The sequence below is a fragment of the Cyanistes caeruleus genome, chromosome 39 (genome assembly GCF_971803275.1).
Source record: "Cyanistes caeruleus chromosome 39, bCyaCae1.hap1.1, whole genome shotgun sequence".
Taxonomy (NCBI): Eukaryota; Metazoa; Chordata; class Aves; order Passeriformes; family Paridae; genus Cyanistes; species Cyanistes caeruleus.
In genome coordinates, this window is record NC_141740.1 from 407947 (window position 1) to 435067 (window position 27121).

Below are 27121 nucleotides of genomic sequence, written 5' to 3' on the forward strand. Positions count from 1 at the left end.
AACCAAGAAGAACGTTCCAGAGTTGGGTTTGGGTCATGAAGGTCATGGAGAACCTCCCAAAGTTGGGGTTTGGGCCATGGAGAACCTCCCAAAGTTGGGGTTTGGGTCATCCAGGTCATGGAGAACCTTCCAGAGTTGGGTTTGGGTCATCAAAACCATAAAGAACCGCCCAAATTTGGGGTTTGGGTCATCAGAACCATGGAGAACCTTCCAGAATTGTGTTTTGGGTCATGGAGAACCTTCCAGAGTTGGGTTTGGGTCATCTAAACCATAAAGAACCGCCCAAATTTGGGGTTTGGGTCATCAGAACCGAGGAGAACCTTCTAGAATTGGGTTTGGGTCATGGAGAACCTTCCAGAATTGGGTTTTGGGTCATCAGAACCAAGAAGAACCTTCCAGAGTTGGGTTTGGAGAACCTCCCATCCCCCATAGAACCTCCCCAATCCCCTTTAGGCGCCGCCCCCTCATTTAAAGCCCCGCCCTTTACGAGCGGCGCAGGCTCCGCCCATTCCCCCGCCCACCGCGCGTTCCCGCGCTTTGCGCAGCCCATCGCCCCGCCCATCGCCCCGCCCCCTCCCTTTCCCGCCGGACCGCACCACCGCGCGGGCCCTCCGAAAACGGGGGGGGGCGCCCCGCTCCCCCCGCGCGGGTGGGCGGCGCCAACCGAGGCTATAAAAGGGCGGGCGGGCGCGGGAGGAGCGCAGTGCGGGCGCCACGTGGAGGGGACGCGGATCCAGCGGCACCGCCATGGCCTCCAACGGTACCGGCACCGTGGGGACCCCCCCCAAATCCCCTCCCCTTCACCCCGGGCAGGGACCCCCGACCCCCGGGGAGGGACGGCTCCGTGCCCCGCCGGCCCCTCCTCGCCTGCGGCCCGGCAGCGCCGGGGCCGGCTCGTGAGGGAGCCCCGGCGGTGTCGCCGCGCTGGGCACGGCCGCGGTTGTGCCGTTTGTGCTGAAGGGGGTTTTGGAGGGGGATTTCCGCGTGAATTGGCGGAGTTGAGGCGTTGTTTTCATTGTGGCTTTCTGGTGATCGGCGCTCGCCCTGGGCGGTCGCTGCCGCTCCGCTTCCGCCACGCCTCGCGCACACTTCTTCATTTTTAATTCATTTCGTTTCTTCTTCTTCGCATTTCCTCGCCTCCGCCCTTGCAAACGTTTCCGTTTTAAGGCCGAACCGCCAATTTCGGCCGCTCTTTTATGGGGTTTTTTTACTGTTAAAAAGCACCGCGGATGGGGCGGGGGCCGAACAAAGCTCTGCGCCCTGATGCTCCGCACGGAACATTAACCCCAAAACGCCCGATTTTAACAAAAAAAACTTGAGTTCCGGGTGAATTTTTTGGGCTTTTTTTTTGATTTTGAGCCAATTCCGGCGTGTTTTAAAGGGCTCTGGGAGCCTCTTTTTGCCCGCGCCCGCCATTTTGTGCTTTTGCCTCTGCGCCACCGCCGCCATTTTGTGCGCGCGGCGCTTGCGCGGCGCCGCTGCCGCAGTGACACATCCGGGTCCTGCCGTTAAATCAAAATTAAATCGGAATCAATCCCATTAAATCCAATTAAACAATTCCGTTCGAAAGAATCAAACCCTAAACCTTCGCTTTCGGCGTTAAAAAAGCCCCGCGCTTTCTTCCCCCGCGAGCAGAGAGCCGCAGGGGCCGGAGGGTTCCCCGCGCTTGGTTGGGGATTTCTGAGGGAAATTTAAGCGTATTTTAATTAAATATAAAATTTCGTAATTAAATTCGTGTTCATTTGTTCTGTTTCTGTCGCTTTTCTGGGGAAATTCGATGGTTTTAAACATAAACCCCAGGTTTTTTACACCCTCCCAATCCTCCCCTCCCCCCCTCGGGCGCCCCTTTTGTTCGGCGAATCCTGAGGGGAGTTTAAAATTTCCCCTTTGTTTTCAACTTTTAATATTTAAATTTAAAATTTATCCTTCCAAATCGAAATTTATCCTTTTTTATTTCGTGCAGAAATCGATGAATTCGTTGCTTTTTTGACGTTTTGGGACCTTTTTCCCCTCAGAGCCTCCACGCCCCCTTTTGTTGTGCGGCGCCTGAGGGGAACTTTAAATTTTTATATCTAAATCTTTAATTTTTATATCTAAATCATTAATTTTTATATCTAAATCATTAATTTTTATATCCAAATCTTTAATTTTTATATCTAAATCCTTCATTTTTCTATCTAAATCCTTCATTTTTATATCCAAATCCTTCATTTTTATATCTAAATCCTTCATTTTTATATTTTAATCCTTAATTTCTATATCTAAATCCTTCATTTCTATATCTAAATCCTTAATTTTTATATCCAAATCCTTAATTTTTATATCTAAATCATTAATTTTTATATCCAAATCCTTAATTTTTATATCTAAATCCTTCATTTTTCTATCTAAATCCTTCATTTTTAAATCTAAATCCTTAATTTTTATATGCAAATCCTTCATTTTTATATCTAAATCCTTCATTTTTATATCAAAATCCTTCATTTTTATATCTAAATCCTTAATTTTTATATCCAAATCCTTCATTTTTATATCCAAATCCTAAATTTTTATGTCTAAATCCTTAATTTTTATATCCAAATCCTTAATTTTTATATCTAAATCCTTCATTTTTATATCTAAATCCGTCATTTTTCTATCTGAATCCTTAATTTTTCTATCTAAATCCTTCATTTTTATATCTAAATCCTTCATTTTTATATCTAAATCTTTAATTTTTATATCTAAATCCTTAATTTTTATATCCAAATCCTTCATTTTTATATCTAAATCCTTCATTTTTATATCCAAATCCTTCATTTTTCTATCTAAATCCTTCATTTTTATATCTAAATAATTAATTTTTATATCTAAATCCTTCATTTTTATATCTAAATCCTTCATTTTTATATCTAAATCTTTAATTTTTATATCTAAATCCTTCATTTTTATATCTAAATCATTGATTTTTATATCCAAATCCTTCATTTTTCTATCTAAATCCTTCATTTTTATATCTAAATCATTAATTTTTATATCTAAATCATTAATTTTTATATCCAAATCCTTAATTTTTCTATCTAAATCCTTCATTTTTATGTCTAAATCCTTCATTTCTATATCTAAGGCTTCGTGTTTAAATAATCAAATTCTTTAATTAATAAAACCCGACTTTAATTTGATTTTTTTTCACAATGAAATCAAATTTTGCTGTGATTTTTAACGATAATTAATTTGATTTTTGGGGGGGAATTTCTCTCCTCAGCCGGGATTTGGCGATTTTGGGGTGAAATCCCAAATTTTCCTTCGTTTTGTGCTGAAATTTCTGCCCGAAAATTAAAAATAACTCCGAATTGTTTAATTAAATCGATAAAATAAATTTATTTTATGGCGCTTTGTGTTTTATTTCTATAGTTCGAGGCTTCCTTTTAGTAATTAATAGCGTTAATTAATATATTTTTTGATTTATTAGCGTTAATCCGTTGATTTCTCTATTTAAAAGTTATTTTTGTGCTTTATTAAGTGTTAATTTTTGCTTTATTTGAAGATATTCAATTAATTTTATTGATTAAAAGTCTCTTGATGATATAAAATTAATGAATTTTATAAAGTAATCAATAATAATGTTTTTTTAATAAATTTTAGGGTTATAATTACAATATTTTGGGGTTTAAAATCGCGTTTTTGGTTAATAAAATGCTTTTAAATTCCCCAAAATGTTAAATAAAATGGGTTTATTAATCACTAATCGGGCATTGATTGGGTTTTAATTAGGGAGATGGGAGATATTAATTAGCGTTATTAATCATTAAGGGATTATTTTAATTGTAGAAATCGGTGTAAAAACGGCTTTAAATGGATTTAACGTTGGTTTCGCCTTAATTAACCTAATTAAATTAATTTCCTAATTAAAAACCGATGAATATCCCGAGATTTTCACTCTCAATCCCTGATTAAAAACAGCTCGTTAATAATTAATGAGTACTTAATAAAATCAGCCAATTCCCAGATAATCCCGTTATTAATTCCGTCATTAAAACGCTTTTTTATTAATTAATAAATACTTAATTAGCCAGTCGCTTCCAAGAGATCTTTGCTCTCGATCTCTTCATTAAAAGACTTATTAAATAGTTATTAATTAGTTGTTAATTAGTTAATAAATGACTTCATTCCGAGCTAATTTTGCTGTTGATTGTGTAATTAAAATATTGTTTAAATGAATATTTTTTATTTACGTGAAGAGTTGGTTTTGGTTGGTTTTAATTTGTAATTATTGATTAGTAATTAATATTAGATATATATTATATATATTTATTGCAGTAAATAATGTAATATGTTTTTAATTAATATTATTAGCCGTGATTAATGATGTAATAGGTTATGTATTACGATTTTGATAGTATTTTATATAAATTATTTTATGAATGTATAATTATTATGCATTATTATATTGAAATAATCCATTAATAATTATTATAATTAATATAATTAATAACCGTTAATAATTAATTAAACTAGAAAATTAAAATTGAATTGTAGGAGATTTAAAACTTTTATTTATATTTATTTATTATCAGGATAATTGGATTGAAATCAGTAATTAAAAGGGTTTTAATGGCTCGGGATTTATTAATTGAATTTATTTTCAATTGAATTGTTTGAATTGAATTATTTTAATTGAATTGTTTGAATTGAATTTTTTATTGAATTGTTTTATTTGAATTTTTTATTGAATTGTTTTTATTGAAGTTTTTATTGAATTTTTTATTGAATTGTTTTTATTGAATTGTTTTTATTGAATTTTTTATTGAATTGTTTGAATTGAATTGTTTTAATTGAATTTTTTATTGAATTATTTTAATTGAATTGTTTGAATTGAATTGTTTTTATTGAATTATTTTAATTGAATTATTTTAATTGAATTTTTTATTGAATTATTTTAATTGAATTGTTTGAATTGAATTGTTTTTATTGAATTATTTTAATTGAATTTGAATTGAATTGTTTAATTGTTTTAACCCTTCCCTCCCCAGATTACAGCCAGACGGCGACGCAGAGGTGCGGCCCCTCCCCCACCCCCAAACCCCTTTTTTTGGGAATTTTAACGGGAATTTGGGGAATTTTAATGGGAATTTGGGGAATTTTAATGAGATTTTAACAAAATTTGGGGGATTTGGGGGAATTCTAATGGGATTTTAATGGAATTTGGGGGATTTTAATGGGATTTTAATGGGATTTTAATGGGATTTGGGGAATTTTATCAGGATTTTGGGGAATTCTAACGGGATTTGGGGGATTTTAATGGGATTTTAATGGGATTTTGGGATTTTTAACGGGATTTTAACGGGATTTTGGGGAATTTAAAGGGGATTTTGGGGAATTCTAACGGGATTTTTTGGGATTTTAACGGGATTTTGGGAATTTTTAGGGGATTTTATTGGGATTTTGTGAATTCTAACGGGATTTTGGGTGATTTTAAGGTGATTTTGGGAATTCTAAGGGGATTTTGGGTGATATAAGGTGATTTTGGGTGATTCAACGTGATTTTGGGTGATTTGAAGGTGATTTTGGGTTGATTTTGGGTGATTTTAGGGCGATTTGGGGTGATTTCAAGGTGATTGGGTGATTTAAGGCGATTTTGGGTGATTTAAGGGGATTTTGGGTGATTTGAAGGTGATTTTGGGTGATTTAAGGTGATTTTGGGTGATTTTAAGGGGATTTTGGGTAATTTGGGGTGATTTTAAGGGGATTTTGGGTGATTTTGGGTGATTTTAAGGTGATTTTGGGTGATTTAAGGCGATTTTGCATGATTCGAAGGTGATTTTGGGGGATTTTGGGTGATTTTAAGGTGATTTGGGGTGATTTTAAGGGGATTTTGGGTGATTGAAGGTGATTTTGGGTGCTTTAAGGTGATTCTGGGTGATTTTACGGTGATTTTGGGTGATTTCAAGGCGATTTTGGGTGATTTAAGGCGATTTGGGGTGATTTCAAGGTGATTTTGGGTGATTTCAAGGCGATTTTGGGATTTCCCCCCCAGCTACGGCGCCTACCCCGCCCCCCCCAGCCAGAGCTACTCGCAGGGTGGGGGGCAGGGCTACTCCCAGCAGAGCTACGGCGGCTACGGCCAGGGCTCGGACACGGGCTACGGCCAGGGCGGCTACAGCGGCTCCTACGGCCAGAGCCAGAGCGGTGAGCGATCCCAGAAACCCCAAAATCCCCGGAATTCCCCCAAAATCCCCGCCTTTGTACCCCAAATCTGCATCTTTGTACCCAAATCTGCCCACGGGCTACGGCCAGGGCGGCTACAGCGGCTCCTACGGCCAGAGCCAGAGCGGTGAGCGATCCCAGAAACCCCAAAATCCCCGGAATTCCCCAAAAATCCCCGCCTTTGTACCCCAAATCTGCATCTTTGTACCCAAAACTGCCCCAAATCTGCATCTTTGTACCCAAAACTGCCCCAAATCTGCATCTTTGTACCCAAAACTGCCCCAAATCCCGGTGTTTGTACCCAAATCTGCCCACGGGCTACGGCCAGGGCGGCTACAGCGGCTCCTACGGCCAGAGCCAGAGCGGTGAGCGTTCCCAAAAACCCCAAAAATCCCGGAATTCCCAAAAAATCCCCGCCTTTGTACCCCAAATCTGCATCTTTGTACCCAAAACTGCCCCAAATCTGCATCTTTGTACCCAAAACTGCCCCAAATCCCGGTGTTTGTACCCAAAACTGCCCCAAATCCCGGTGTTTGTACCCAAAACTGCCCCAGAGCGGTGAGCGTTCCCAAAAATCCCGAAATCCCCAAAAATCCCAAAAATCCCCATCTTCGTATCCCTTTGTACCCCAAAATCCGGGTGTTTGTACCCAAAAACGAGCCCGGTGTTTGATCATGCTGTTCTTCCCCACGTCCCCGTTTTTCACCATTTTTTCCTGTTTTTCCCATTTTCCCGCCGTTTCTTCCCCTTTTCCCGCCATTTTCCCATTTTCCCGCCATTTCTCCCATTTTCCCGCCATTTTCCCTGTTTTCCCCATTTTCCCCACATTCCCGTTTTTTAACATTTTTTAACATTTTCCCGCCATTTTCCCATTTTCCCGCCGTTTCTCCCCGTTTTCCCGCCATTTTTTACCATTTTTCCCGCCATTTTCCCGTTTTCCCGCCGTTTCTCCCCATTTTCTCGCCGTTTCTCCCTGTTTTCCCGCCATTTTCCCGTTTTCCCGCCGTTTCTCCCCATTTTCCCATTTTCCCCATTTTCCCCACATTCCCATTTTTTCCCATTTTTACCATTTTTCACCATTTTTCCCATTTTCTCGCCGTTTCTCCCCATTTTCCCGCCGTTTTCCCGCCGTTTCTCCCCATTTTCCCGCCGTTTCTCCCCGTTTTCCCGCCATTTTTTACCATTTTTCCCGCCATTTCCCCGTTTTCCCGCCCTTTCTCCCCAGGTTATTCGGCGCCGGCGGCTCCTCCCTCCTACGGCTCCGGCGGCTTCGGCTCCGCCCAGAGCTCCCAGGGCAGCTACGGCCAGAGTTCATCTTATCCCGGCTATTCCCAGCCCCCCGCGGCTCCATCCGCCTCAGCCAGGTCATTAATTAATCGTTAATTAGTTATTAATTAATTATCGGTCAGTATCAATAACCCTGAGCCCAGCCCAGAGCTCCCAGGGCAGCTACGGCCAGAGCTCATCGTATCCCGGCTATTCCCAGCCCCCCGCGGCTCCATCCGCCTCAGCCAGGTCATTAATAATCATTAATTAACTGTTAATTAATCATTGATTGGTTATTGATTGGTTATCGGTCGTTATCAATAATCCTGAGCCGAGCCCAGAGCTCCCAGGGCAGCTACGGCCAGAGTTCATCGTATCCCGGATATTCCCAGCCCCCCGCGGCTCCATCCGCCTCAGCCAGGTCATTAATAATCATTAATTAATCATTGATTGGTTATTGATTGGTTATTGATTGGTTATCGGTCATTATCAATAACTCTGAGCCCAGCCCAGAGCTCCCAGGGCAGCTACGGCCAGAGCTCATCTTATCCGGGGTATTCCCAGCCCCCTGCGGCTCCGTCTGCCTCAGCCAGGTCATTAATAATCATTAATTAATTAATTATCAGTTATCGATTGGTTATCAATCGTTATCAATAACCCTGAGCCCAGCCCAGAGCTCCCAGGGCAGCTACGGCCAGAGTTCATCTTATCCCGGCTATTCCCAGCCCCCTGCGGCTCCGTCTGCCTCAGCCAGGTCATTAATTAATCATTAATTAATCATTGATTGGTTATTGATTGGTTATCAATCGTTATCAATAACCCTGAGCCCAGCCCAGAGCTCCCAGGGCAGCTACGGCCAGAGCTCCTCCTACCCCGGCTATTCCCAGCCCCCTGCGGCTCCATCCGCCTCGGCAAGGTCATTAATTAATCATTAATTAATTAATTATCAGTTATCGATTGGTTATCAATCGTTATCAATAACCCTGAGCCCAGCCCAGGGCTCCCAGGGCAGCTACGGCCAGAGTTCATCGTACCCCGGCTATTCCCAGCCCCCCGCGGCTCCATCCGCCTCGGCCAGGTCATTAATTAATCATTAATTAGTTAATTATCGGTTATTGATTGGTTATTGATTGGTTATCGGTCGTTATCAATAACTCTGAGCCCAGCCCAGAGCTCCCAGGGCAGCTACGGCCAGAGTTCATCTTATCCGGGGTATTCCCAGCCCCCTGCGGCTCCGTCCGCCTCAGCCAGGTCATTAATAATCATTAATTAGTTAATTATCAGTTATCGATTGGTTATTGATTGGTTATTGATTGGTTATCGGTCGTTATCAATAACCCTGAGCCCAGCCCAGAGCTCCCAGGGCAGCTACGGCCAGAGTTCATCGTACCCCGGCTATTCCCAGCCCCCCGCGGCTCCATCTGCCTCAGCCAGGTCATTAATAATCATTAATTAATTATTGATTGGTTATTGATCGGTTATTGATTGGTTATCAATAACTGAGCCCAGCCCAGTAACCCCAGAGCTCCTCCCACCCCTATTCCCAACCCCCCACGGTTCTGATAGGTCATTAATTAATGGTTAATTAGTTATTGATGGGTTATTGATGGGTTATTGATTGGTTATTGATTGGTTATTGATCAGTTATTGATCGGTTATCAATAACCCTGAGCCCAGCCCAGTAACCCCAGAGCTCCTCCCGCCCCAATTCCCAACCCCCCACGGCTCTGCCAGCTCGTTAATTGATGGTTAATGAGTTATTGATGGGTTATTGATTGGTTATTGATCGGTTATTGATCGGTTACTGGTCATTATCAATAACCCTGAGCCCAGCCCAGTAACCCCAGAGCTCCTCCCACCCCAATTCCCAACACCCACAGCTCTGCCAGCTCGTTAATTAACGGTTAATTAGTTATTGATGGGTTATTGATGGGTTATTGATTGGTTATTGATTGGTTATTGATCAGTTATTGATCGTTATCAATAACCCTGAGCCCATCCCAGTAACCCCAGAGCTCCTCCCGCCCCAATTCCCAACCCCCCACGGCTCTGCCAGCTCATTAATTAATTGTTAATTAGATATTGATGGGTTATTGATCGGTTATTGATCGGTTATTGATCGGTTATCGATGGCTATCGGTAACCCACAGCCCAAAGCTCCTCACACCGGGCTGAAATCCCCGAATTTTGGGTCAAAATCTCCAATTTTTGGGTTAAAATTCCCAATTTTTGGGTCAAAATCCCGTTTTTTGGGTTGAACTCCCGGATTTTTGGGTCAAAATCCCCGTTTTTTGGGTTGAACTCCCGGATTTTTGGGTCTAAGTCCTGGATTTTTGGGTCAAAATCCACATTTTTTGGGTCAAACTCCCCGTTTTTTGGGTTGAACTCCCGGATTTTTGGGTCTAAGTCCTGGAATTTTGGGTCAAAATCCCGCTTTTTGGGCTGAAATTTCTATTTTCTGGGTCGAACTCGTCATTTTTTGGGTCTAACTCCCCGATTTTTGGGTCGAAATTCCCAATTTTTGGGTCAAAATCCTGTGTTTTTGGGTCGAACTCCCTGATTTTTGGGTCGAAATTCCCAATTTTTGGGTCAAAATCCTGTGTTTTTGGGTCGAACTCCCTGATTTTTGGGTCGAAATTCCCAATTTTTGGGTCAAAATCCCGTTTTTTTGGGTCGAAATCCCTGATTTTTGGGTCGAAATTCCCAATTTTTGGGTCAAAATCCCGTTTTTTTGGGTCGAAATCCCCGATTTTTGGGTCAAAATCCTGTTTTTTTGGGTTGGAGTCTCCATTTTTGGGTCAAAATCCCATTTTTTGGGTCGAAATTCCCATTTTTTAGGTCGAACTCCCCAATTTTTGGGTCGAAATTCCCATTTTTTGGGTCAAACTCCCCATTTTTTGGGTCCAAGTCCCCATTTTTTGGGTCTAACTCCCTTATTTTTGTGTAAAAATTCCCATTTTTTGGGTTGAAATCCCCGATTTTTGGGTCGAACTCCCTGTTTTTTGAGTCGAAACCCCCAATTTTTGGGTCGAAATTCCCATTTTTTGGGTCCAAGTCCCCGTTTTTTGGGTGGAAATACCCAATTTTTGGGTTGAAATTCCCATTTTTTGGGTCGAACTCCCCGATTTTTGTGTCAAAATTCCCATTTTTCGTGTCGAAGTCCCTGATTTTTGGGTGGAAATCCGTGTTTTTGGCGGTTTTCCCGCAGTTACGGCAGCGGCTCCGGCAGCTCCAGCTACGGCCAAGCCCCGAGCGGGGGCTACAACCAACAGAGCGGGGGCTACAGCCAGCAGAGCTACGGGCAACAGTCGTCCTACAACCCTCCCCCGAGCTACAGCCAGCAGGGCCAGTACAGCTCCGGCGGCTGTGAGTCTGTTCCCAAAAAATCCCGGGGTTTTGGGGTGAAATCCAGGGATTTTGGGCAAAATCGGGATCGAAATTGTGGATTTTGGGGGGTTTGGGGTAGCAACAGTCGTCCTACAACCGCCTCAGAGCTACAGGCGGCAGGGCCAGTACAGCTCCGGCGGCTGTGAGTCCAGTCCCGAAAAAATCCCGGGGTTTTGGGGTAAAATCCGAGGATTTTGGGCAAAATTGGGATCGAAATGGGTAATTTTGGGTGTAATTTGGGGGGTTTGGGGTAGCAACAGTCATCCTACAACCCTCCCCCGAGCTACAGCCAGCAGGGCCAGTACAGCTCCGGCGGCTGTGAGTCTGTTCCCGAAAAATCCGGGAATTTTGGGGTGAAATCCGAGGATTTTGGGCAAAATCGGGATCAAAATGGGCTGGAATTGGGGGATTTTGGGGGATTTTGGGTGGTTTGGGGTAGCAACAGTCGTCCTACAGTCGACTCAGAGCTACAAGGCGGCAGGGCCAGTACAGCTCCGGCGGCTGTGAGTCCATTCCTGAAAATATCCGGGATTTTGGGGTGAAATCTAAGGATTTTGGGCAAAATTTGGGCTGGAATTGGGGATTTGGGGGGTTTGGGGTAGGAACAGTCGTCCTACAACCCTCCCCCGAGCTACAGCCGGCAGGGCCAGTACAGCTCCGGCGGCTGTGAGTCCAGTCCCAAAAAATTCCCAAAAAATCCCGGGGTTTTGGGGTGAAATCCGAGGATTTTGGGCAAAATCGGGATCAAAATGGAGGTTTTGGGGGGTTTGGGGTAGCAACAGTCGTCCTACAGTCGACTCAGAGCTACAGGCGGCAGGGCCAGTACAGCTCCGGCGGCTGTGAGTCCAGTCCCCAAAAAAATCTGGGATTTTGGGGTGAAATCCGAGGATTTTGGGCAAAATCGGGATCGAAATGGGGGATTTTGGGTGTAATTTGGGGGGTTTGGGGTAGGAACAGTCGTCCTACAGTCGCCTCAGAGCTACAATGATACAAATTCCCAAAAAATCCCGGGATTTTGGGGAAAAAATGAGCGGATTTGGGTCAGAATTGCAGGATTTGGGTCAGAATTCCGGGATTTGGGTCAGAATTCCGGGATTTGGGTCAGAATTCCGGGATTTGGGGTCAGAATTCCCAGATTTGGGTGAGAATCCCAGGATTTTGGGTCAGAATTCCCGGATTTGGGTCAGAATCCTGGGATTTTGGGTGAGAATTCCCGGATTTGGGTCAGATTTTGGGTCAGGATTCCGGGATTTTGGGTGAGAATTCCCAGATTTGGGTCAGGATTTGGGTCAGAATTTGGGGATTTTGGGTGAGAATTTCGGGATTCTGGGTGAGAATTCCGGATTTTCCCCTTCCAGCCGGAAGTTACTCCCAGGATTCCTCGCTGAGCTCCGGGGGGTTCAGGGTCAGGATTTGGGTCAGAATTCGGGAATTTGGGTCAGAATTCCCAGATTTGGGTCAGAATTTGGGGTCAGAATCCCGGGATTTTGGGTGAGCATTCCGGGATTTTGGGTCAGGATTTTGGGTCAGAATTCCAGGATTTTGGGTCAGAATTCCCAGATTTGGGTCAGAATCCCTGGATTTTGGGTCAGGATTTGGGTCAGAATCCCTGGATTTTGGGTGAGAATCCCGGGATTTTGGGTCAGAATTCCCAGATTTGGGTCAGAATTCCTGGATCTGGGTCAGATTTTGGGTGAGAATTCCGGGATTTTGGGTCAGATTTTGGGTGAGAATCCCGGGATTTTGGGTGAGAATTCGGGATTTTCCCGTTCCAGCCGGAAGTTACTCCCAGGATTCCTCGCTGAGCTCCGGGGGGTTCTGGGTCAGGATTTGGGGTCAGAATTTGGGGATTTGGGTCAGAATTCGGGGATTTTGGGTCAGAATTCCAGGATTTGGGTCAGATTTTGGGTGAGAATTCCGGATTTTCCCATTCCAGCCGGAAGTTACTCCCAGGATTCCTCGCTGAGGTTCTGGGTCAGGATTTTGGGTCAGAATCCCTGGATTTTGGGTCAGAATTTGGGGATTTTGGGTGAGAATTCCTGGATCTGGGTCAGATTTTGGGTGAGAATTCCGGGATTTTGGGTCAGATTTTGGGTGAGAATTCCCGATTTTCCCCATTCCAGCCGGAAGTTACTCCCAGGATTCCTCGCTGAGCTCCGGGGGGTTCAGGGTCAGGATTTTGGGTCAGAATTTGGGGATTTTGGGTCAGAATTTGGGGATTTTGGGTCAGAATTTGGGGATTTTGGGTCAGAATTTGGGGATTTTGGGTGAGAATTCCCGATTTTCCCATTCCAGCCGGAAGTTACTCCCAGGATTCCTCGCTGAGCTCCGGGGGGTTCAGGGTCGGGATTTTGGGTCAGAATTTGGGGATTTTGGGTCAGAATTTGGGGATTTTGGGTCAGAATCCCGGGATTTTGGGTGAGAATTCCGGATTTCCCCGTTCCAGCCGGAAGTTACTCCCAGGATTCCTCGCTGAGCTCCGGGGGGTTCGGGGTCAGGATTTTGGGTCAGAATTTGGGGATTTTGGGTCAGAATTCCCGGATTTGGGTCAGATTTTGGGTGAGAATTCCGGATTTCCCCGTTCCAGCCGGAAGTTACTCCCAGGATTCCTCGCTGAGCTCCGGGGGGTTCTGGGTCAGGATTTGGGTCAGAATTTGGGGATTTTGGGTCAGAATTCCAGGATTTTGGGTCAGAATTCCAGGATTTGGGTCAGGATTCCTGGATTTGGGTCAGGATTCCTGGATTTTGGGTGAGAATTCCGGATTTTCCCGTTCCAGCCGGAAGTTACTCCCAGGATTCCTCGCTGAGCTCCGGGGGGTTCTGGGTCAGGATTTGGGTCAGAATTTGGGGATTTTGGGTGAGAATTTGGGGATTTTGGGTGAGAATTTGGGGATTTTGGGTGAGAATTCGGGATTTTCCCGTTCCAGCCGGAAGTTACTCCCAGGATTCCTCGCTGAGCTCCGGGGGGTTCCAGGAGCCGGGCGGGAATTTCGGATCCTCGGAGCGCGGGCGCGGCCGCGGCGCCTTCGGCTCCCGGGGCGGCTTCGAGCGCGGGCGCGGCCGCGGCAACCGCGGGAACATGGGGTGAGTGCGGGAAAAACGGGAAAAAACAACGGGAAACAGCGGGGAAAAACGGGAAAAAACAACGGGAAAAATGGGGAAAAACGGGAAAAAGCAACGGGAAAAATGGGGGAAAAACGGGAAAAAACAACGGGGAAAATGGGAAAAAACAACGGGAAAATGGGGGAAAAAACAACGGGAAAAATGGGAAAAAACAACGGGAAAAACGGGGGAAAACGGGAAAAAACAACGGGAAAACGGGAAAAAACAACAGGAAAATGGGGGAAAATGGGGGAAAAAACAACGGGAAAAATGGGGAAAAATGGGGGAAAAAACAACGGGAAACAACGGGGAAAATGGGGGAAAAAACGGGAAAAAATCAGTGAGAAAATGGGGAAATATCCGTGAGAAAATGGGGAAAAAATGGAAAAAAATCCGTGAGAGAATGGAGAAAAATCGGTGAGAAAATGGGGAAAAAATGGGGAAAAATGGGGAAAAAATGGGGGAAAAATGGGGAAAAAACGGGAAAAAATCGAGGAAAAAATGGGAAAAAATCGGTGAGAAAATGGGAAAAAATGAGTAAAAAATAGAAAAAAAATGGGAAAAAATGAGGAAAAACGGGAAAAAAATAAGGAAAAAACGGGAAAAAATCCATGAGAAAATGGGAAAAATCGGTGAGAAAATGGGGAAAAAAATGAGGAAAAAATGAGGAAAAAAATGGGGAAAAAATGGGAAAAAATCGGTGAGAAAATGGGAAAAGAATGAGAAAAAAATGGGGAAAAAACAGGAGAAAAATGAGGAAAAAACGTGAAAAAAATGAGGAAAAACGGGAAAAAATGGGGAAAAAAACGGGAAAAAATCTGTGAGAAAATGGGAAAAATCGGTGAGAAAATTGGGAAAAAAATGAGGAAAAAATGGGGAAAAAAATGGGGAAAAAATGGGAAAAAATGGGTGAGAAAATGGGAAAAAATGAGTAAAAAATAGAAAAAAAATGGGGAAAAATCAGGAAAAAAATGAGGAAAAACGGGAAAAAAATAAGGAAAAAACGGGAAAAAATCCATGAGAAAATGGGAAAAATCGGTGAGAAAATGGGGAAAAAAATGAGGAAAAAATGGGGAAAAAATGGGAAAAAATCGGTGAGAAAATGGGAAAAGAATGAGAAAAAAATGGGGAAAAAACAGGAGAAAAATGAGGAAAAAACGTGAAAAAAATGAGGAAAAACGGGGAAAAAATGGGAGAAAAATGAGGAGAAAATGGGAAAAAAATGAGAAAAAAATGGCAAAAAAAAAGAGGAAAAAATGGGAAAAAATCGGTGAGAAAATGGGGAAAAAATGAAAAAAAAACGGGAAAAAAATGGAAAAAATTTGGGAAAAAAAGGAAAAAATGGAGAAAAAAAAGAAAAAAAATGGAGAAAAAAGGGAAAAAATGGAAAAAAGGGAAAAAATGGAAAAAAATGGGAAAGAAATGGGAAAAAAAATAAGGAAAAAAATGGGAAAAAATTTGGGGAAAAAATGGAAAAAACTGGGAAAAAATGGGAACGAAATGGAAAAAAAAATGGGAAAAATTTGGGGAAAAAATGGAAAAAAATGGGAAAAAAGGGAAAAAAAGGAAAAAAAGGGAAAAAAGGGAAAAAATGGGAAAGAAATGGAAAAAATTTGGGGAAAAAATGGAAAAAAATGGGAAAAAAAGGAAAAAAGGGAAAAAATGGGAAAGAAATGGGAAAAAAAATGGAAAAAATTTGGGGAAAAAATGGAAAAAACTGGGAAAACAGGGAAAAAAAGGAAAAAAAGGGAAAAAATGGGAAAGAAATGGAAAAAAAATAAGAAAAAAATGGGAAAAAAATGGAAAAAAATGGGAAAAAAGGGAAAAAAAGGAAAAAAGGGAAAAAATGGGAAAGAAATGGAAAAAAAATAAGAAAAAAAATGGAAAAAATTTGGGGAAAAAATGGAAAAGGAAAAAATGGGAAAGAAATGGAAAAAAAAAATGGGAAAAATTTGGGGAAAAAATGGAAAAAACTGGGAAAAAAGGGAAAAAATGGGAAAGAAATGGAAAAAAAATGGAAAAAATTTGGGAAAAAAATGGGAAAAAAGGGAAAAAAAGGAAAAAAGGGAAAAAATGGAAAAGAAATGGGAAAAAAAATGGGAAAAATTTGGGGAAAAAATGGAAAAAAAGGGAAAAAATGGGAAAGAAATGGAAAAAAAAATGGGAAAAATTTGGGGAAAAAATGGAAAAAACTGGGAAAAAAGGGAAAAAAAAGAAAAAAAGGGAAAAAAGGAAAAAAATGGGAAAGAAATGGAAAAAAAATAAGAAAAAAAATGGGAAAAAAATGGAAAAAATTTGGGGAAAAAATGGAAAAAACTGGGCAAAAGGCCGGAATAAAAGCGGTGAGTTTTGAGGTGAAAAAGGTTCCAAAAAGGTCCAAAAGGTTCAAATATAAAAATGAATTTTGGGGCAAAATCCGGCGGATTTGGAACTTTGGGAAGGTTCGGAGTCGATGGAAATTTTGGTGTCGCGGTGCTTGGTGAAAAAATGGGTGAAAAAAAGCCCAAAATGGTTAAAAATGCAACCCAGAGTGCTCGGAAATGGTGGAAAAATGAGAAAAAACGAGGGAAAAGCGGTGGAAAATGGTTAAAAATGGTTAAAAATGGTCAAAAATGGTCAAAAATGGTTAAAAATGGTCCAAAAATGGTAAAAAAGGGTTAAAAATGGTTCAAAAATGGTGAAAATCGCTGAAAAAACGGTTAAAAATGGTCAAAAGTGGTTGAAAATGCTCAAAAAATGGTGAAAATTGGTTAAAAATGGGTTGAAAATGGTGAAAAATTGGGTTGAAAATGGTGAAAAATGGTTAAAAATGGTGAAAATTGGTGAAAAATGGTTAAAAATTGGGTTGAAAATGGTGAAAAATGGTTAAAAATTGGTGAAAAATGGTTAAAAATTGGGTTGAAAATGGTGAAAAATTGGTTAAGATGAATTAAAAATGGTGAAGAATTGGTTAAAAATGGTGAAAAAATGGTTAAAAATGGTGAAAATTGGTGAAAAATGGTTAAAAATTGGTGAAAAATTGGGTTAAAAATGGTGAAAAAATGGTGAAAATTTGGTTTAAAAATGGTGAACAATTGGGTTAAAAATGGTAAAAAAATGGTGAAAAATTGGGGTAAAAATGGTGAAAAATGGTTAAAAATTGGTGAAAAATGGTTAAAAATTGGTGAAAATGGATTAAAAATGGGTTAAAAATGGCAGAAATGGGGAAGAAGTGAGAGGAAAATGAAATGATGGAAAATGAGGAGAAAAGGATGAAAATTGAGAGGAAAAAGGGAAAAAAAATGGGTGAAAAATTGAAAAAAAAAAAGGGAAAAAATCCCTAAAAACGGTGGAAAAACGGGAAAAACAAAAGGTGGGAAAAGGAGGAGAGAAATGGTTTAAAAATGCCCAAAAAAGGTGAAATTGAGGAAGGGAAAGGAGGAAAATCAGTGGGAAAATGGGAAAAAAAAAGGTGAAAAACGCAGGAGAAAAGGGAAAATAACGGCAAAAAAACGAGGAGGAAAAAGGTAAAAAAATGGAGGAAAAATTGGTTTAAAAAACCCCAGAAAAGGGGAAAAAATTGGGTTTAAATCATCAAGAAAAGAGGAAAAAATTGGTTTAAAAAACGCCAAAAAAAAGAGGAAAAAATTTGGTTTAAAATCCCCAAAAAAGAGGAAAAATTTGATTTAAAAAAACCCCCAAAAATATGAAAAATTAGTTTAAAAAACCCAAAAAAAGAGGAAAAAATTGCTTTAAAAATCCCAAAAAAAGAAAAAATTTGGTTTTAAACCATGGAAAAAAGAGGAAAAAATTGATTTTAAGTCACCAAAAAAGTGGAAAAAATTTGGTTTAAATCTCAAAAAAAAATTGGAATAAAATGGTTTAAAAACCACTAAAATAGAGGAAAAATTTGGATTAAAAAACCCATAAAAAGAGGAAAAAATTGGTTAAAAAAACCAAAGAAAAGAGGAAAAATTTGGTGTAAAAAAGCCCAAAAAAAGAGGAAAAATTTGGTGTAAAATCACCAAAAAAAGTGGAAAAATTTGGTTTAATATCCCCTAAAGAAGAGGAAAAAATGGTTTAAAAACCCCTAAAAAAGAGGCAAGTTTTGGTGTAAAAAACCCAAAAAAAGAGGAAAATTTGGTGTAAAAAAGCCCCAAAAAAAGAGGAAAAAATTGGTTTAAAATCACCGAAAAAAGTGGAAAAATTTGGTTTCAAATCTCCAAAAAAAAGAGGAAAATTTGGTTTAAAAAAACCCAAAAAAAGACGAAAAACCCCAAAAAAGAGGAAAAATTTGGTGTAAAAAAGCCCAAAAAAGACGAAAAATTTGGTTTAAAAACCCCTAAAAAAGAGGAAAAATTTCGTTTAAAATCTTCTAAAGAAGAGGAAAAATTTGGGTTAAAAACCTAAAAAAAAAAAGGAAAAATTGGTTTAAAAACCCCAAAAAAAGAGGAAAAATTGGTTTAAAATTCTCTAAAAAAGAGGAAAAAATTGGTTTAAAAACCCCTAAAAAAGAGGAAAAATTTGGTGTAAAAAAGCCCAAAAAAAGACGAAAAATTAGTTTAAAAAACCCCAAAAAAAGAGGAAAAAATGGATGTAAAAAACTCCAAAAAAAGTGGAAAAATTTGGTTTAAAAACCCCTAAAAAAGAGGAAAATTTGGTGTAAAAAAGCCCAAAAAAGAGGAAAATTTGGTGTGAAATAGCCCAAAGAAGACTAAAAATTTGGTTTAAAAAACCCTAAAAAAGAGGAAAAATTTGGTTTAATATCCTCTAAAGAAGAGGAAAATTTCGGTTTAAAATCTCCTAAAAAAGAAGAAAATTTGGTTTAAAAACCCCAAAAAAAGAGGAAAAATTTGATGTAAAAAACTCTAAAAAAAGAGGAAAAATTTGGTTTAAAAACCCAAAAAAAGAGGAAAAAATTAGTTTAAAATCACCGAAAAAAGTGGAAAAATTTGGTTTCAAATCTCCAAAAAAAAGAGGAAAATTTGGTTTAAAAAAACCCAAAAAAAGACGAAAAACCCCAAAAAAGAGGAAAAATTTGGTGTAAAAAAGCCCAAAAAAGACGAAAAATTTGGTTTAAAAACCCCTAAAAAAGAGGAAAAATTTCGTTTAAAATCTTCTAAAGAAGAGGAAAAATTTGGGTTAAAAACCTAAAAAAAAAAAGGAAAAATTGGTTTAAAAACCCCAAAAAAAGAGGAAAAATTGGTTTAAAATTCTCTAAAAAAGAGGAAAAAATTGGTTTAAAAACCCCTAAAAAAGAGGAAAAATTTGGTGTAAAAAAGCCCAAAAAAAGACGAAAAATTAGTTTAAAAAACCCCAAAAAAAGAGGAAAAAATGGATGTAAAAAACTCCAAAAAAAGTGGAAAAATTTGGTTTAAAAACCCCTAAAAAAGAGGAAAATTTGGTGTAAAAAAGCCCAAAAAAGAGGAAAATTTGGTGTGAAATAGCCCAAAGAAGACTAAAAATTTGGTTTAAAAAACCCTAAAAAAGAGGAAAAATTTGGTTTAATATCCTCTAAAGAAGAGGAAAATTTCGGTTTAAAATCTCCTAAAAAAGAAGAAAATTTGGTTTAAAAACCCCAAAAAAAGAGGAAAAATTTGATGTAAAAAACTCTAAAAAAAGAGGAAAAATTTGGTTTAAAAACCCAAAAAAAGAGGAAAAAATTAGTTTAAAATCACCGAAAAAAGTGGAAAAATTTGGTTTAAAATCTCCTAAAGAAAAGGAAAAATTGGTTTAAAAAAACCCAAAAAAAGACGAAAAAATGGTGTAAAAAAGCCCAAAAAATGAGGAAAATTTGGTGTAAAAAAGCCCCAAAAAGACGAAAAATTTGGTTTAAAAACCCCTAAAAAAGAGGAAAAATTTGGTTTAATATCCTCTAAAGAAGAGGAAAAATTCGGTTTAAAATCTCCTAAAAAAGAAGAAAATTAGGTTTAAAAACCCCAAAAAAAGAGGAAAAATTTGGTTTAAAAAACCCCAAAAAAAGAGGAAAAAATTGATGTAAAAAACTCTAAAAAAAGTGGAAAAATTTGGTTTAAAAACCCTTAAAAAAGAGGAAAATTTGGTGTAAAAAAGCCCAAAAAAAGAGGAAAAATTCGGTTTAATATCCCCTAAAGAACAGGAAAAAATGGTTTAAAAACCCCTAAAAAAGAGGCAACTTTTGGTGTAAAAAAGCCCCAAAAAAGAGGAAAAAATTGGTTTAAAATCACCGAAAAAAGTGGAAAAATTTGGTTTCAAATCTCCAAAAAAAGAGGAAAAAATTGGTTTAAAATCCCCTAAAAAAGGGGAAAAATTGGTTTAAAAAGGCCTCAAAAAAGACGAAAAATTTGGTTGAAAATCCCCTAAAAAAGAGAAAAATTTGGTGTAAAAAAGCCCAAAAAAAGACGAAAAATTAGTTTAAAAAACCCCAAAAAAAGAGGAAAAAATTGATGTAAAAAACTCTAAAAAAAGTGGAAAAATTTGGTTTAAAAAGCCCTAAAAAAGAGGAAAATTTGGTGTTAAAAAACCCCAAAAGAGAGGAAAATTTGGTGTAAAATAGCCCAAAAAAGACGAAAAATTTGGTTTAAAAAACCCTAAAAAAGAGGAAAAATTTGGTTTAATATCCTCTAAAGAAGAGGAAAATTTCGGTTTAAAATCTCCTAAAAAAGAAGAAAATTTGGTTTAAAAACCCCAAAAAAAGAGGAAAAAATTGGTTTAAAAACCCCAAAAAAAGAGGAAAAAATTGATGTAAAAAACTCTAAAAAAAGTGGAAAAATTTGGTTTAAAAGCCCAAAAAAAGAGGAAAATTTGGTGTAAAAAATCCCCAAAAAGGTGCAGAGGGGGTCAGGATTTGGGATGTTTTTGCCGCCGGTTTTTGGGTGGAAAAAGGAACTTTTTGGGTGCGTGCAGGTGAGTATTTCTGGGGGGATTTTGGGGGTTTTGTTGTGCCTGATTTACCAACCTCTGCCTTTTGTGTGCTGCAGGTGTGAAAAAAGCAGCGAAAACTCAAAAATCCGCCGCTGTTTTGGGTTCAAAAAAGGCAGAAAAGGGCAAAAAAACGCAAAAAAACGCAAAAAATGCAAAAAAAATGCAAAAAAATTGCAAAAAAATGCAAAAAAAATGCAAAAAAAAAGGAAAAAAAAGCCAGAAAAATGGAATTTTGAAGCACTAAAAACGCTCAGGGCCAGGAGGGGAAAGAAAAAGGGAAAAAATGGGAAAAAAATCGGGAATTTCTCCCGGATTTTGGGCTGATCCCAACCCTGCTGCAGCCAAGGAGGAAAAAGCGTCGGCGGCGAGGAAAAAAAACCCAAAAAAACCCCAAAAAAACCCCAAAAAAACCCCAAAAAAATTCAGAAAAAACCCCCAAAAAATTCCAAAAAAATTCCAAAAAAATTCCAAAAAAATTCCAAAAAATTCCAAAAAAATTTCCAAAAAATTCCAAAAAAACCCCAAAAAAATTCCAAAAAATTCCAAAAAAATTCCAAAAAAATTGAAAAAAAACCCCAAAAAAATTCCAAAAAATTCCAAAAAAATTCCAAAAAAATTCAAAAAAAACCCCCAAAAAATTCCAAAAAAATTCCAAAAAATTGAAAAAAAACCCCAAAAAAATTCCAAAAAAATTCCAAAAAATTCCAAAAAAAACCCCCAAAAAATTCCAAAAAAATTCCAAAAAAATTCCCCAAAATTCCCCAAAATTCCAAATTCGCTCCCCAAAGTTGGGATTTTTCCGTATTCCCGGATTTTTAGGCAGGGGTTCCAAAATTCCTGATTATCTTCTAATTTATCTCCTCAGCGGTGGTGAGCGTGGTGGCTTCAATAAATTTGGTGGTAAGTCCCAAAAAAAAAAAACAAAAATTTGAGGTTTTGACCCCTCCAAAAAGCGAAAAAAAAGGAAAAAATTTGGATTTTTTTCTATTTTTTATTTTTTTGTGATTTTATTTTTTTTTTCCCCCGTTTTTCCTGGAACAAAAAAGGAGTTTTAGGTGGAAAAAGGTGATAAAAAAGCGATTTTTTGGGAAAAAACGGTGATGAAAAAGAGGTTTTTTGGGAAAAAAGGTGGAAAAAAAAGTTGGTTTTTGGGAAAAAAAAGGTGGTTTTTAGTTAAAAAGGTGGAAAAAGTGATTTTTTTGGGAAAAAAGGTGGAAAAAAAAGTGGTTTTTGGAAGAAAAATGTGATTTTTTTTGGGAAAAAGGTGGAAAAAAAATGATTTTTGGGGAAAAAAAGGTGATTTTTAGGGAAAAACAGAAAAAAGGATTTTTGGAGAAAAAAAAAGGTGGTTTTTGGGAAAAAAAATGATTTTTGGGAAAGAAAAAATGTGATTTTTTAGGGAAAAAAGGTGGAAAAAAAGTGGTTTTTGGGAAAAAAAAGGTGATTTTTGGGAAGAAAAAAGGTGATTTTTGGGGAAAAAAATGTGATTTTTCAGGGAAAAAAAGGTGGAAAAAAAGGTGGTTTTTGGGAAAAAAAAGTGGTTTTTGGGAAAGAAAAAAGGTGATTTTTGGGAAAGAAAAAGGTGATTTTTGGGAAAGAAAAAAGATGATTTTTGGGCAAAAAAAGGTGATTTTTGGGTAAGAAAAGGTGATTTTTGGAGGGGGGCTGAGGTTGGCAAACGCTGCATGTGTGGATAAAAACGATAAAAAAACGTCAGGTTTGGTGTTTTTGGGGGAAAAACCCCAAATCCGAGGAGTTTGGCTGGAAGCGCCGGTGACCTTGAGGATTTTGGTGGAAAAAACGGAAAATTGGAAAGTTTTATCCCAAAAATAAAAAATACAAAAATAAAAAATGGGAATTTTGGGGGACGGAGCCGCGGAGGAGCCGGAACTCGAAGGTTTTGATTTTCCCAAATCCCAGAGGTTTCAGCCCAAATTCCAGAGGGGCTGAGGTGGTTTTTGGTATTTTTTTAAATATTAATAATAATAATAATAATAATAATATTAAAAAGTGTGGTTTGAGAGGGAAAATAAATGGAAAAAATGAGGGAAAAGGAGAAAAAAAATGAGGGGAATGGAGGAAAAATGAGGAGAAAATGGAGTTAAAATGAGGAGAAAATGGGGAAAAATGAGGAGAAAATGGAGTTAAAATGAGGAGAAAATGGGAAAAAATGAGAAGAAAATGGGAAAAAATGAGAAAATGGGAAAAAATGAGGAGAAAATGGGGAAAAATGAGGAGAAAATGGGAAAAAATGAGGAGAAAATGGAGAAAAAATGAGGAGAAAATGGGAAAAAATGAGAAGAAAATGGGAAAAAATGAGAAAATGGAGTTAAAATGAGGAGAAAATGGGAAAAAATGAGGAGAAAATGGAGAAAAAATGAGGAGAAAATGGGAAAAAATGAGAAGAAAATGGGAAAAAATGAGAAAATGGAGTTAAAATGAGGAGAAAATGGGAAAAAATGAGGAGAAAATGGAGAAAAAATGAGGAGAAAATGGGAAAAAATTGGAAAAAGAATGAGGGAAAAATTGGGAAAGAATTGAGAAAATGGGGAAAAAAGGAGGGGGGAAAAATGGGGGGAAATGGAGCAAAAATGAGGCAAAAATGGGTAAAAATGAGGGAAAAACAAAAAATGAGGAACGGGAAAAAAGAAGGAAAAAAATGAGGGGAAATGGAGCAAAACATAAGGAAAAATTGATGGAAAAAATGAGAAAAATGAGGAAAAAATAAGGAAAAAATGGGAAAAAAAAGGAAAAAATGAGGAAAAAACGAGAAAATGGGAAAAAAGGAGGAAAAAAATGAGGAAAAAATGGAGGAAGAATGAGGAGAAAATTGAGCAAAAAAATAAGGAAAAAATGGGAAAAAATGAGGAGAAAATGGAGAAAAAATGAGGAGAAAATGGGAAAAAAGGAGGAAAAAAATGAGGAAAAAATGGAAAAAAATGAGGAGGAAATGGAGCAAAAAATAAGGAAAAATTGAGAAAAAAAAGGAAAAGGGGAAAAAAGGAGGAAAAAACGAGAAAATGGGGAAAAAGGAAAAAAATGAGGAAAAAATGAGGAAAAAATGGAGAAAAAATGAGGAGGAAATGGAGCAAAAAATAAGGAAAAATTGAGAAAAAAATGGGAAAAAATGAGGAAAAAACGAGGAGAAAATGGGAAAAAAGGGAAAAAATGAGGAAAAAAATAGGAAAATAAAAGGAAAAAATTAAGGAAAAATGAGGCAAAAAAAGGAAAAATGAGGAAAATGAAGGAAAAATGAGGAAAACGAAGGGAAAATGAGGAAAAAGACGAAAAAACTCCGGAATTTTGGGGCGAAATTCCGGGATTTTATCGGGAAAATGGGGGGAGGGGAGGGGGGAGGAGGGGGCGGGGCTTGGGTTTGGCCACGCCCATCCCGCGCCTGCTCATTTGCATAATTTTGGGGTTTTCTTTTGCATGTTCGGCGGGAAAAGGACCCCGGGATCAGGGGCCCAGGCACGAGCCAGGTGAGCGCTAATTAGCATAATTAATGGGGTTAATTAGCGCCGTTAATTACTGCGGTTAATTGGGAGCATTTGGGATTAATTAGTGGGGATAATTGGGGTCATTAGGGGAGATAATTGGGGTCATTGAGGGTCGTTATTTGGGGTAATTAGGGGTGATTAGCGCAGTTAATTAGTCCTGTTAATTGCAGTGATTGGGGGGAAATTGGGGTTAATTATTGCGGTTAATTGGGGGGTATTTGGGATTAATTAGTGGGGTTAATTGGGGTCATTAGGGGAGATAATTAGGGTAATTGAGGGTCATTATTTGGGGTAATTAGGGGTGATTAGCGCAGTTAATTAGTCCTATTAATTGCAGTGATTGGGGGGAAATTGGGGTTAATTAGTGCAGTTAATTGGGGGTGTTTGGGATTAATTAGTGGGGTTAATTGGGGTCATTAGGGGAGATAATTGGGGTCATTGAGGGTCGTTATTTGGGGTAATTAGGGGTGATTAGAGCGGTTGATTAGTCCTGTTAATTGCTGCGATTAGTTAAGGAAATTAGGAGTAATTAGTGTGGTAATTGCCGTGATTAACGGGGTTAATTTGGGGTCATTAGTGGTAATTAGCGGAGGGAGTTACAGGTTAACAATGAGGTTAATTTTGGGTAATTAATGAGCTTAACGGGGGTAATTAGTCACAGAGAATGAAGAATTATGCTGGTATTAATTAGTGGGGTGTTTAATTGGAAGGTTAATTAGCGGTAACGATGGAGGATGAGGAGTTGCCTGGGGTTAATTAGCAGTAATTAATAGTGGGGCGTAATACCCATTTCCGGGTTTTGATGCTTGGCAGGGGTTAATGAGGGTTAACGAGCAGTAATTAGTGGTTAATTAATTAATTAGTGATTAGTTCGAGGCGAGGAAGGAAATTCAGAGAGCAGGGGCTGGGGGAGGTGATCAGTGATCGGTTAATGGATTGATTAATGGTTAATTAGTGATTAATTAGTGATTAATTAGTTAATTAGTGATTAATTGATGGCAGGGGAGCAGGATAACTCGGACAACAACACGATCTTCGTGCAGGGGCTGGGGGAGGTGATCAGTGATCGGTTAATGGATTGATTAGTGATTAATTAGTGATTAATTAGTGATTAATTAATTAATTAGTGATTAATTGATCGCAGGGGAGCAGGATAACTCGGACAACAACACGATCTTCGTGCAGGGGCTGGGGGAGAACGTCACCATCGAGTCCGTGGCCGATTACTTCAAACAGATCGGGATCATCAAGGTGAGAGCACCTGGGGACACCAAAACACACCTGGGACACACCTGGGGACACCTGGGGACACCAAAACCTCACCTGGGGGCACCAAAACACACCTGGGGACACCTGGGGACACACCTGGGACACACCTGGGGTACCTGAGACACACCTGAGATACACCTGGGGACACCAAAACCTCACCTGGGCACACCTGGGGACACCTGGGACACACCTGGGGACACCTGAGATACACCTGAGATCACCTGGGGACACCTGGGAACACCTGGGACACACCTGAGATACACCTGGGGACACCAAAACCTCACCTGGGAACACCTGGGGACACCTGGGGACACCTGGGGTCACTCAGTGGTCACTCAGTGGTCACTCAGTGGTCACTCAGGGGTCACTCAGGGGTCACTTGGGGTCACTCAGTGGTCACTCAGTGGTCACTCAGTGGTCACTCAGTGGTCACTCAGTGGTCACTCTCTGTCCATCCCCAGACCAACAAGAAGAGTGGCCAGCCCATGATCAATGTGTGGGTGTGGGGTCAGGGTGGGTCAGTGGTCAGGGGTCACTCAGGGGTCACTCAGGGTGGGTCAGTGATGGGTCAGTGGTCACTCAGTGGTCACTCAGTGGTCACTCTGAGGTCACTCAGTGGTCACTCTCTGTCCATCCTCAGACCAACAAGAAGACGGGCCAGCCCATGATCAGTGTGTGGTTATGGGATCAGGGTGGGTCAGTGGTCACTCAGTGGTCACTCAGGGTGGGTCAGTGGTCACTCAGTGGTCAGTCAGGGTTGGTCAGTGGTCACTCAGTGGTCACTCAGTGTCCATCCCCAGACCAACAAGAAGAGCGGCCAGCCCATGATCAATGTGTGGGTGTGGGGTCAGGGTGGGTCAGTGGTCACTCAGGGTGGGTTGATGGTCACTCGGGTCACTCAGGGTTGGTCAGTGGTGGGTCAGTGATGGGTCAGTGGTCACTCAGTGGTCACTCTGAGGTCACTCAGTGGTCAGTGGTCAGTTGGTCAGTTGGTCACTCTCTCCCCAGACCAACAAGAAGAGCGGCCAGCCCATGATCAGTGTGTGGGTGTGGGATCAGGGTGGGTCAGTGGTCAGGGGTCACTCAGGGGTCACTCAGGGTGGGTCAGTGGTCAGTGATGGGTCAGTGGTCACTCAGTGGTCACTCAGTGGTCACTCAGGGTGGGTCAGTGGTGGGTCAGTGATGGGTCAGTGATGGGTCAGTGATGGGTCAGTGGTCACTCAGTGGTCAGTGGTCAGTTGGTCAGTTGGTCACTCTCTCCCCAGACCAACAAGAAGACGGGCCAGCCCATGATCAATCTCTACACCGACCGTGAGACCGGCAAGCTCAAGGGCGAGGCCACCGTCAGCTTCGACGACCCCCCCTCGGCCAAGGCGGCCATCGACTGGTTCGATGGTCAGTGACCAAAATCCCGGAATTCCCAAAATTCCTGAATCCCTGAAATCCCAAAATTCCCAAAATTCCGAATTCCTGAATCCCTGAAATCCCCAATTCCTGAATCCCTGAGTCCCCAATCCCCCCTCGGCCAA

General features: G+C 39.9%; 1 protein-coding gene across 4 annotated transcripts in view; it reads left to right on the plus strand.

Annotated features, from left to right (window-relative positions):
• Positions 1-27121, plus strand: part of FUS (FUS RNA binding protein) — a 37160-nt gene that overhangs the window by 584 nt on the left and 9455 nt on the right. The window contains exons 1-10 of one of the 4 annotated variants that reach the window (XM_086872161.1): positions 618-760; positions 5013-5037; positions 6017-6168; positions 7412-7550; positions 10661-10818; positions 13767-13923; positions 21689-21723; positions 24273-24305; positions 25468-25574; positions 26858-26987. In XM_086872161.1, coding sequence (XP_086728287.1) covers positions 748-760; positions 5013-5037; positions 6017-6168; positions 7412-7550; positions 10661-10818; positions 13767-13923; positions 21689-21723; positions 24273-24305; positions 25468-25574; positions 26858-26987 — 949 coding nt within the window. In that variant the 5' untranslated portion in view covers positions 618-747. Of the gene's footprint in view, positions 1-114; positions 154-194; positions 761-5012; positions 5038-6016; positions 6169-7411; positions 7551-10660; positions 10819-12197; positions 13744-13766; positions 13924-21688; positions 21724-24272; positions 24306-25467; positions 25575-26232; positions 26644-26857; positions 26988-27121 lie in introns of those variants that run through there. The other 3 variants (XM_086872160.1, XM_086872158.1, XM_086872159.1) reach the window with 3 other exon arrangements.